This window comes from Gavialis gangeticus, unplaced genomic scaffold, assembly GCF_001723915.1.
Source record: "Gavialis gangeticus isolate Ggan-Ray unplaced genomic scaffold, GavGan_comp1, whole genome shotgun sequence".
Classification (NCBI taxonomy): Eukaryota; Metazoa; Chordata; order Crocodylia; family Gavialidae; genus Gavialis; species Gavialis gangeticus.
In genome coordinates, this window is record NW_017729003.1 from 10,556,541 (window position 1) to 10,568,168 (window position 11,628).

The following is an 11,628-nucleotide window of genomic DNA, read 5'->3' on the forward strand; positions in this document are numbered from 1 at the left end:
GGACAGTGGCTTCATAATGTATATACAAAAGAGGGTAGCATTAACATTGCTGGTCAGGCCACAGCTGGAGTACTGTATCCAGTTCTGTGCGCCTCACTTCAGGAGGGATGTGGACAACATTGAAAGGGTCCAGAGGAGGGCCACCTGCATGATCTGGGGACAACAGGGCAGACCCTACAATGAAAGACTGCGGGACCTAAACCTGTTCAGCCTTCACAAGAGAAGGCTGAGGGTGAACCTGGTGACTGTCTATAAACTCACTAGGGGGGACCAGAAGGGTTTGGGGGAGACACTGTTTCCCCTAGCGCCCCCTGGCATAACAAGGAATAATGGACACAAATTATTGGAGAGTAGGTTTAGATTAGACATCCGCAAGAACTACTTCACAGTTAGGGCGGCTAGGAGCTGGAACCAACTTCCAAGGGAAGTGGTGCTGGCTCCTACCCTGGGGATCTTTAAGAAGAGGCTTGATGCCTACCTGGCTGGACTCATTTGAGTCCAGTTTTTCTCCCGCCCAGGCGGGGGTTGGACTTGAAGATCTACAGGGTCCCTTCCGACCCTACTTCTATGATTCTATGATTCTAAGATCTAACTTTTTAGTTTGGAGACTGTGCTGCAAGTGGTAATGTCAAAGCGCAGACCTCACCTCAGTACAACTTGGATCTCAATGTTCCAGAGAGATCTTAGTGTTCTGGTTCTGCCAACCAGAAAGTCCTCCCCTTCAACAAGCTGACAGAGTGGTATTTTCATTATTCAGCTGGTTGGCAGAAGAGTGGGGAGCCTGCAGCAAATCCTGTGGCAAGCTGGGCATTCAGATGAGGGTTGTGCAGTGTGTCCAACACCTCCAGAATGGCACGAACCGGACGGTACACACCAAGTATTGCACAGGAGAGCGCCCTGACACACGCAGGCCTTGCAACCGCTTACCCTGTCCAGCACAGTGGAGGACTGGGGCCTGGTCCCAGGTGAGTTCCCTCAGCTTCTGTGATGAGCACAGGACAAATATGTATTAACACTTTATTTCAAGGTCTGTTGATCTACGTTGTCCAAAACACTTCATAAACCTGATGCTCACTTTGAAAGCAGCTGCTCATATCTTTGCATAGTCTTCACTGCCAAACTACACCCACCAAACAGGGCTTGTTGGTGGCAGGCAGCCTGGCTGAGCAACTCCAGTTTTAACATGGTAATATCACTTGCTCTGAAGCTGCTGAGAGCCTTTTCACTGTCAGGAAGGATGTTCGAACAACACTTCTCATGTCACATTGTGAAGAGACATGTTTACTCTAAGGAAGGGTTGTTAAACACACAGTCTGAGGGTTACTGGATTAATCCCATGCTTCATCCCTGTGTGTTGCATGTGGCACATAGGCTGGACCTAGCACTACATGCCCTACACATAGCATGGGGAGTAAGCCCAAGGAAGCGCAGGGGACCTGGAGTGCAGTCTGCGTGTGGCACCCTGGACCGACCCCCACTCAGGCTGCCTGCAGTGCTAAGTGCAGTCTGCACGGCATGGGCAGCACATGCCCCTTGGCACCCTGCATGCTCTATGCACACTGAGCCCAGGGCAGATGCTTGCCGCATGGCACACAGGCTGGACCTGGCACCATGAGTGCTACATGGGGAGTAGGTCCTGGTCTAACCAACAGATCAGCTCAGTAACCCTCATCCGGCCTGCAGAGCTGGGTGAGTTTGCCACCCCTGCACTAAGGTCCTGATCCAAAGCTCAGCAAAGTCAATGGGAAGACTCCCATTGGACCAGGCTGTAAGGGCTGAGATCTGTGAGAGGAATATATTTGTTGTGTGTTGATGGAAGAAGCACATGAGTTAGTTAACTAGATAATAGCATGGACAGCTGATGGCATTTATTACTAGGATTTGTGCAAAAATAACAGTAAAGTAGCTTTCCATGTAATCTCTTTAGAGGCAGATCAGTGTGTGGAAGTGGGCAGGATAAATACCTCTCTCCCCACACTGGAGAGCTGAGAAATTTGTGGCAGAGTAGGGATGGGGGGTGGGGAAGGAAGTCCTTTTTAAAGGCTGACCAGTGGCTACCTTAAGAGTGCATGTTTGAAAATACTTGGCATTTAGTTCACCTTAAGTGTTTGAGAAGGCAGGAATATTTCTATCAAATAGGGATTAATGTCATCTTGAAAGTTCTAGCAGTGTCCAGGCCAGAGGATAAATTTCATAAGAAGCACTTTGAATGCTGTTTTGTTTACATTTACATACATGACCTTAGAGAGGTGCACAGCACAGTTGCAAACAATGTTCTTTTGTGTAGCCTTTTTTCACATGCAATACATTTCAGTACATCCCTCCCTGCTTTTTCCTCCATCACTGACTGATGTATTTCTCTCCTTGATGGTTTGGTACAGTGCTCAGTAAGCTGTGGAGAAGGTATCCAGCAGCGCCAGGTGGTATGCAAAGCCAGTGACAACAGCATTGGTCAGTGTGAGGGTGAGAAACCAGCAACCATCCAAGTCTGCAAAATGCCGGTATGCCCAGGTGAGAGAGAAGGTGAAATTTCACTGGGGCAGACTCTCCTGCAGTCAGTCAGGAGCCAAAGTCAGAAGTGAGCAGTAAGGTGGAGTAAGTTGGACCCCTTTCCATTCATTTACACCTATATAGATCAGCTGTGCTGGGTTGTAAGGCTATAGACGTTGAAGTAATTGACTTACTGAGGCCTAGAGAGAAGCTATTACAATATATATGCTAAAGAGTCAGATATATGTTAAAGAGTTGGAATCCATTTAATGAAATAGTGGGTATTGATTATTCCAGTTTGTTTCAATTTAAAACAGCTGCTTCCCCTGTCAATAGAGGCTATGTCTGCTGTGCTTCTGACTGTACTATAGTCAGTGAAGCCCAGGTCTTCATGCCTTACAGCTCATATTCTGAAATGGGAGTTAGGCACCTACTTTTAAGTATCTGGGCTTCAGCCCTTACATTCCATCAGATTCAGAGGATTCTTGATTAAATCATGGAAGCCCAGCAAGTGACCCTGAGGACCAGCAAAGAAAAGATTAACCTATGGGATATTCATTACCTGGACTTACAGAACCTTGTTTTTTCAGTCTCTGTCCTTTTTTTAAGTAGGGGCCATATAATATTTTTGAGTACTTTTGTGATATGAATATTTAGAGACTAAGGTGACACCAGCACATTTATTTTAATATAACTCCAGGATGTTTAAAAGGCTTTTGGGTGCTTGGCCTGAAATTCCTCATAGGGGTCTGATTGAAAGAAAGCTTAGCACCTGCTCTCTGAAAATCACTTTCCTTTTTAAGGTGTCTTCAGTTAAACACTCAACAACTGGGACACCCCAAAACATGAGTTACTTTTAAGTCTTGACTTCTTCCTTTAGAGGTGAAAAGTCTGTATTGCATGGATACCTCCTCCCCCCTTGTATTGTTTTGGAAATGCTTCTTATTAGGTAATCATGATGACAACACTTTTTACCTTGTTCCGCATTCAGGAAAGCTACTAAGTATTACAGAGAATGCTGACAACAGTGATCATGTGACTCCTAAAGTACAGTGGGTGCCACAGGATGGGCCCAAAAATCCCGTTAACAAGGTATCTTCAAGTAAGTAATCCTCTTTATAAGGATCAGACATGTCTTTTTTTGCTCACTGCTTAAGTGAGGACCTGAATCACACAGGAGAAGATTCTGCTTATAAAAAGTTTATAAACTACCAACATTCCTGTTCTCCTCTTCCAAGATCAAATGTATTTCTGGGTGGAAATAACTAAACAGAGAAAATTAGATTACTACCACCCTTTTTGGTCCTGCAGATTACTGTTCAACACTCCCCTGAACTGAGTGTTGAGAAAACAACCCCTTGAGTAATGAGGTATAGGTTCCCTGCCTTGTTCTTTTTTTCTACCATCTTCCCCATTGTGGATGATGCTGTTTGTGGTGGGAGGTGAGGTGGCTAAATGGCAGCTGTAGCAGCAGTGATTTTTGCACCCCACTCTTCCTCTCCTGCACAAAGGCCATGCCTGGGACTATGCCCCCCACTCAGTTATGCTACTGCCCAAACTTACCAGAGGTTTCCCTCTGGAAATTCAAATCACCTTTGTGTCCTTGCTCACTTTTGTTTCCAACCTTGAAATAGGGATGCCATCTAGTGGCCTTTCAACTGCAAGGATTGACTTAATACCTAGGAGAATGAAAACGTGCTATTGAAATGGTCTGTCATAATGGACACCAGGTCTTTAATTTAGGAAAATGTTGGTTACTGTTATTTGTTTGTATACTTACCTCATCTCCATATTTCCCCCATTTCACATTCATTTCAGTCTTCTCTTAATCCTTCCTGCTGATCCTCGACTGTCACTGGCATATTCTACAGGGATAACACCAGTCTGATTTCTGGCTTTGACACCTTGCTTCTGGGAGGTGCAAGAGAGGGAGGTGCGAGGAGACTGAAAGGGAAACAGGAGAGTAGTTGTTTCCAAAACAGTCCCCCAATTCTGGGTCAGAAATGCAACTGCTTATTGCTGGAATACTCACTTGAGGGGATCCATCATGATACAGACTTCTCTCTCACCCAAACTCCAGTGTTTTTTGCCCAGAGTATTTTTCCTTTTTCTCCACCTCCCCCTTTTCTCCCCTTCATAAACACAGTTATGGATTTTAAAGCCTTAACATTGTTCAAAGGACAGTAACTTGCTAGGTCAGATGGCCTTGTCCTTGCCTTCAAGTATGCTGGAGAAAGAAATGGGATGGTGTGGCAAGGCACTGTTGGCACCTGCTACTTTAAGGACTCAGCCAAACAACCAGCAGGTCCTTGATTGCAGCAGCCATATTTTAGATCTCTGGCTGCCTATATAACCAGAACAGTTCGCTGCTGGCAGGCCAGGCAGTAACATCATCTGGCTGCAAGGCTGCATGTAAGACTCTGGAGGTAAGGGCAGGAGCTGTAGGGGATGGTCTGGAGGCTCCTGGTCCTGGGCATGACCTAAAACTGCACCCTGCCAGGAGTGGGTGGCCTGGTGGTGCTCCCAGTGGTGCAGGAGCCCCCAGGGAATGCTAGGCCAGTTGCCACTCTGGTGAAAGGTGGGTTGGGGTGCCTTAATAAACCCAGCTCCTACAATTGGGTGGGTTACCCCATAGAAGGGTCAGGAAGGTGGACCCAAGAGAGAGAGAGGGCTATAGACTCAAAAATCTGACTTGAAATCCCTTGACTGGTCAATGCTGGGGCCAGGACTGGAAAGGGTCAAAGGGCTGGGGGCCCACCGTGAGGGACACCCAGAACTGAGGGCCTGGGGTCCCGACTGGCTTGGAGGTGGGCCAGGGCCAGTGTGGCCAAAGGTCCCAGGGGACCACACCCGTAAGGGGGAAGAGCTCAGGGAGCTAGGCAGCCTTGAATGAGGGAAGAGTAGGCCGCCTGAGTGGAGGGATCCAGGTGGGGTTCAGACTGGAGGATTCTGGGCCCAGAGTGGGGCCGGTGATATTAACAACTAGTGGATACCATCTGCGAGGCTTGGGCTGTGGTGTAGGGGAGGAACGGAGCTGCAAATAGTGCTCCCTGGCATTGGGGCAAGAAATGGGCAGCCTCCTGCCTAATTAACATCTTAATTTAATTATCATCCCAGCGTGGCGGGTGAGAAGGTGAGCGATTGGCCCAGAAACAAGTGGGCGGGTCAAAGGCAAAAGGACCCCCTGTTACAGAAGATTATTGCGAGAGGGAATGCATAACTTCAAATTATTTAAAATCTGACTTGGGTAGTGATAGAAGGTTGCTATTGAATGGCCATTCTCAAGTTGATAGTCTCAATTCATCATTGGGCAAATGTCAATAGCTGAATAGAACAAATGGTATTCTTGGTATTTTATTGATAATATGATCCCAAAAGTAGGTTTGCTTCTTTACAGAAATGAGGAAGACAAGGAGCCTTAGCCCAAGTGTAAATTCAGCAACAAACTTTAGTACACGCGTAACTTTAAACTGGGGAGTCATTCCATTCAAGTGAATAGGACTTCCTGGATATTAGAAGAGCTTTGAAATAGACCTTGAATGAATAAATTAATTTCTCATCCCTAAAAATGTTTGCCCCTTAACGTTGTAGAGGCCTATTGACATGGGGCTGGTAGGGGAGAGTGGGCTTCCACTAGCTTTGCTTCAGCTTTTTGAATGGATGGATGTCTCTATTAATATGAATTCAGACTAACTTCATTTACAAAAGTAAAAAGGACAGAGTCATTTGCTTATATTTAGTTGCTATGTTTACAATTAATTGTTGTCTATTACACTGGACATTGTAATCACAGAAGTAAAAATGTTTAGTAGGCTGCATCTGGAGTTTGTGAACTTTATCTAAATTATTTTCCTTTTTGAGCTGATGTCCTAATGGTGAGAGGTCTTGCATCCTATTGTTAATCCCTTGGGCCAAACATTTCACCATTTTGGTTCATTTAAGAAAACTTTTGTTCATCTCTGCACTACCTGATTTTGTTTGGAAATGGGTGTAACCTAATACTGTGAAGTGACACCTTTGGGGATGGCACATTGTTTTTCTAAATGCAGTTGTATTTTTGTATTTCTCTCACACCTTCCTCTGAGCAGGCAAGTGCATCTGACATGCCCCAAACTAGAAAGTCTGTTTTAACAAGGTCTAGACATATGAGATGGTCAGATAACTATCCAGTTTGGGATACTTAAAAAAACAAACAAACCCTTGAATCTTTTGATTTTTGACTGACCCTAGTCAGGGCATGATGCCAAATGTAATGAGATTTCACTCTGAAAGTAGTTTTGTGGGATAATGTAAAAACCATATATCCTGTAATTTGAGGTTGTTATTAATTTGTTTATGCATTGTGTACATCATCATTGTAGACCTGGGTGATACTCACTTTCTTGTCTATAACTCTTCTTGTCTCAGAGGAGCCTTGCCTTGGAGACAAGTCCATATTCTGCCAGATGGAAGTTCTGGCTCGCTACTGCTCCATCCCTGGCTACAACAAACTCTGCTGTGAGTCTTGTGGTAAGAAGGTTTCTGCCACCAGCTTGCCGCCCAGCACAGCCCAAGGTGCTTTAGAGACTGGATTGCAGGACGACACCATCCTTCCCAGCCCCATTCCAGCGTTGCCTGTTCATCCTACTGTCCAGAACCACGCACAGAGGATAAAAGGCAGGGCTGCCAAAGAGACAGATAAATCCCAGGCTGCTTATGCTTTGCTTCCCAGTATGGAAGGTTCAGCTGCACATGGAGCCACTTGGGTTAATATTGCCACCCATCCTCGGGGCACTGCAGTCAGTGGTACTTCATACGTGGACACCTCAAGATTACTACCTCTTAGCCGGCAGGCTGCAGCAGGGCAGAGTTCTGGGGAGCTCTCAGGCAGCCTTGCTTTTCATTGGTTCCCTACTGCCTTGAGCAAAACTTCTGCTGTTGTGCAGAGTGAAAGTGAGTCCTCTTTTCCTTCCCAGGGTGCAGTGCAGCAGAGAAGGGACACTACAGGGTCCAAGCAGCCAAGTGGCACTCTCAGGACCTCTTCCCCTGTTGTGACATGAAATGGTTTTCCCAGTGTCTCTCTCTCTGACAGTTTACAGGGGCAGAGCTGCCACGGTTCTGAGCTGCTTTCGGGAATCAGTGAGATACACATTTGAAAAACAAACAGGCAAGCAAAAAAAAAAAAAAAACTACAGGAAAAATGGCTTCATTTTATAATTTTTTTTGGCTGTGGCACTTTTTAATTCTTTATTGACAAAAAAAAAAAAGAAGATCAAAGGAAGAAATGGCACCGGTTACTTTGTCAGCCACAAACAATGGCTGAGCTCACACAGCTTATGTAGCCCAGGGCTGGTTACTTCCAAGTGCAGCTTGAGTTAAAGGGGGCCATTTCCTTCCAAGGTGCTACCAAGAGGCTTTTTCAAGCAATAAAACAAAACACGCCAGATAAGGATCTTTACTCCTCAGCTCAGCTCTCACTCATCGGCTGCTATTCTCCAGGCAGCAAGGGCCACAGTGGACCCCAAAATCCTTTGGGAAATGGTGCTGCAAATATATTTTTCTATTCTTAACCTCAGTGAAAAGCAGAGTGGAAGGCCATGTTGACTTGTACTCCCTACATATGAACTCGGGAGACCCCATGCAAAAAGCAGGGCAGGGGGATGGGCTATCATCTGTCTGATCCAGCTGGGGAGAGGGGTGGGGGTGGTGCATTGTGCAAGTGGTGGTGTGTTTGCTTTCCCTGGAGTGGGGGGGAGGGGAGTGTGTGGTCCTTGGGCTACTTATATTGCACTTACAACCTCCTTTCCATCTGCATAGGGTACCCTTTGGAGGCTGGTGGCCTGCATGTGTGTCTGCAGGGCCTATTTAGTGTGGCAATAGCAAGGAAAGTCACCAGTAAGAACAGACAGAATGGGGAGAGTGTTGGGTTGGGTGGGGATGTTATTTGCAGAGCGAATCGGGATTAACTAAGTATGAGACACACATTTTATGTTTCTAAAGGAACTGTGTAGCCCATGTGTAGAACAGTTTGATTAGAGACATTTGGCTCTTCCTTCACAGCACACTTTACTCTTCATTTGAATTTTGACTGGGGGTGAGAGTTTGCCTTCTACATCTGTTCAGTAAGGTGCTGGTCCCAGTCAATTTTGGGAAAAGTGCAGTGGTGACCCAGGTGTGCATGAAACACCTAAGATTTACTTGGATAGGGAGAAGATCAGGGACTCTCCTAACAACAGGGATGGGAGCAAGAATGAGTGAATGTCGAGCATCAGGTAGTTAACACAGGTATCATTAAAGCTGCCCAAGTACTGCCTCAGGCCCCGTCCATAGCTTTAAAAATCTGAAAGGAAGCTGAAAATAGCAATTATAGGCAAGCTCCAATCGCTTTCTTGTTGGGTAGTCAGGGAAAGGATCCAGTGGCTCCAAGCTCTTGAAATGGTCATTCAATTATATGGCACTCAGTGTCCCATACCATGAGAGTGTCCTCAGGCAGTGGCCATGTTCTTGGTTCTCACAGTCTATATATGCTCTTGTTTTTCCTCTTCTCTTATGTGGGGGGTCTGAGCTACTGAAGAGGAATGGGTCTGACACCTCTGGTAGCTGCTAATTTCTTCTATTGTAGGGAGCTGTCTCTGGCACAAGAGGTCCCTGAGAATTGCTTCCTGCCAGGAAATGGAATAAATGAGGTGTCTTTCTTGCATCCTGATCAAATATTTATATTATTCCCTTTTTAATGAAAGACTGCTGGTCATGGACAACCATAGTATTGGATGCATTAGAATAAGCCTTATGGGGCTGCTTTTCTCTGTGTCTAAACCCTTGTTTGAATGGGACAGTATATAACCTGGTCTCCAGACACATTCACTCCAAGGTCTCTGCATTGAGACTTCTTACATGGGAATCAGTGGTAATGTGAGCACAAATCCATTAAGAACAGGGGTAAACGCCACACATTTATTTTAAAAACACTTCTATTCAACACTGTCTTGGACCAGCTTTGAACTGGTAACCAGGTCCAGTGTTCCAGTAGTAGACTCCTGAGCTTTAGACCCTTCTCCTTTATATCTGCTCCTTGCATGTCCTCAAGGCCCATTTTCCTGGTTGTATACCAAGTGTGTGCTGTGTGCCAAAACAGTGAGGTTATATATTGGGTAGTGCACAGCACCATCACTGTGCAGGGGCCAGGACTAGCTCAGCCTTCAGAAGAATTGAGTAAGGGCAGAAGAATTTCAATCCCATTTCATTTTATGGATTCTTTCTCTCTCTCTTTAGCCTCCCACAGTCTTCCTGTTTGCCAGGTATAGGGAAAAGAAGCCTATGCCACATACCTTGTGGCTACAAATTTGGTTTTTAATTCACAAATATTTTGAATGCACAGTGAGTGCATTGAGGAAGTTGGAGCCAGTAACTGGTTGTGTGTGATGGACAGAGCCTTCTGCAATATCAAAGAGTAGCCCTTGTGGCTGTTTACATTTTGCTAAAAGCCTCCCTGTAAGTATAACAATTGTCTCTGTACCAAAATACCTCAGTCTCCAATTGCTTATCCTCACTACCATGTCTGAGCTTATGCCAGTAGTAGCTACTGAGGAAAACAGATCACAGAGAAGGAGTAAGTCATTTTCCTTTGATTAAGAAGGCAGAAAATGGCATAAATATTACAACTAGATGTGAAAGAGAAAGGAAAACAGCTAGCACCTGTAGATTTTCACTTTCATGGCATGGGAGAGTGGAGCATGCTAATGTAAGGTGCAGAGCACTATACATTTACACAGCACTTTAGAAACACATGGTTGAATCCTGCTATTTATAGCACAACTTCAGACCTTCTCTATATCTGACATGCAGGCAGAGTTTGGCTTGCTGTACAAGATATGACATGTTCATAGTCTGTGATTCCAGTATATAGCTTTAAAAATGTGGCTGAAAGGAGGCTGAACATAGGGACTAGTGACACATTCCTGTCTCTTCATTGTGGGGTGAAGCTAGGTGCCCCAACGTTTTTTTAAATGGTTGTTTAATTATATGGAGCCCATTATCCTTAGGCCACCGGTGCATTCTCACAATATCCCTGCTTCTGCTGCCACAGAAATCAGGCAAAACTGAGGAACAGGAAGAAGATGTGCAAGGTGCTGAATATCTGGACTAGAGACAGAAGTTACATACAAACTGGTATAAGCAATCAGAAACTGGCTAAAATCTGTAACACAACAGAAGTTCAGTGCACATAAATCACTTTCAAAATGGCCCAAACTGGTTTCAGATAAACCTGGATGGACATAGTATCAGACTTACCTAATTTAGTTTAAATTAGTTTATTGAACTTCTGTCCCGGAAGTTCTAAGTCTGTACTTAGCTCTGTAGAGAAGGGAAGAATGCCTTCAAGTCTCAGTGACTTTGGGGAGAACTAGAGGCTCTCTAAAAATCCTGCCAGTTTTTGGCACTTTTTAGGGTCAGGAGCTAATTTAGATGAGAGAGAGAGAAGAAATGAGTCAAGACAGAGTCCAGATGGAGGACAGTGAGGGATTATTGCTACTGAGAATCATGTAGGAACGATCGTTGGCATACCAGGTTCTAAGGAGGGTTCTGAAGAAAATGTCAGGATTTAGCAGATTTATCCTGGGATGTGAATCCAGTTCCACATCTTTCACAGAATGACATCATTTTGTCAAAGTTTGTATTCATCATGGGATTGCTTCTGCTCTTACCTAAGTCAGAAGGAGAATTCTCCATTTATCTGCAGTGGAACCAGAGCTGGGACTTGTGACTTGTCATGGCTGTTAGTAACAGCTGATATGTAGTGTTCCTCAGACATTGGACTGCAAACCACCTGGAGCTAAAGGTCAGTTTGAGGTTAGTAAAGATCGTATCCATCCCATGCCTCTTGCAAAGTCTGAGAGTCCTGATCTCTTGACTTCACTGTTGAGGACAGTGTTCTGGGGTACTTGGCATTTTCAAGTACTAGGTCCTATGTGATTGTCCATCCATGCCTGAGACTAGAAGGGTCACTTTTCCTCAGGTTATGCTGCAAATAGAAACTATATGTTTAAATCATAGAATCATAGAAGATTAGGGCTGGAAGGGACCTCAGGAGGTCACCTAGTCCAACCCCCTGCTCAAAGCAGGACCATCCCCAACTAGTTAATCCTAGCCAAAGCTTTG

General features: G+C 45.1%; 1 protein-coding gene across 3 annotated transcripts in view; it reads left to right on the forward strand.

The window, feature by feature from the left end:
* ADAMTS14 (ADAM metallopeptidase with thrombospondin type 1 motif 14) overlaps nt 1–9,175 on the forward strand; it is a 168,317-nt gene extending 159,142 nt beyond the window's left edge. For 2 of the 3 annotated variants that reach the window (XM_019507809.1, XM_019507810.1), the window contains exons 19-22: nt 758–965; nt 2,382–2,511; nt 3,482–3,592; nt 6,898–9,175. In XM_019507809.1, the coding sequence (XP_019363354.1) occupies nt 758–965; nt 2,382–2,511; nt 3,482–3,592; nt 6,898–7,529 (1,081 nt within the window). In that variant the 3' untranslated portion in view covers nt 7,530–9,175. Of the gene's footprint in view, nt 1–757; nt 966–2,381; nt 2,596–3,481; nt 3,593–6,897 lie in introns of those variants that run through there. The other variant, XM_019507811.1, reaches the window with a different exon arrangement.
* Nucleotides 9,176–11,628: the final 2,453 nt, after the last annotated feature.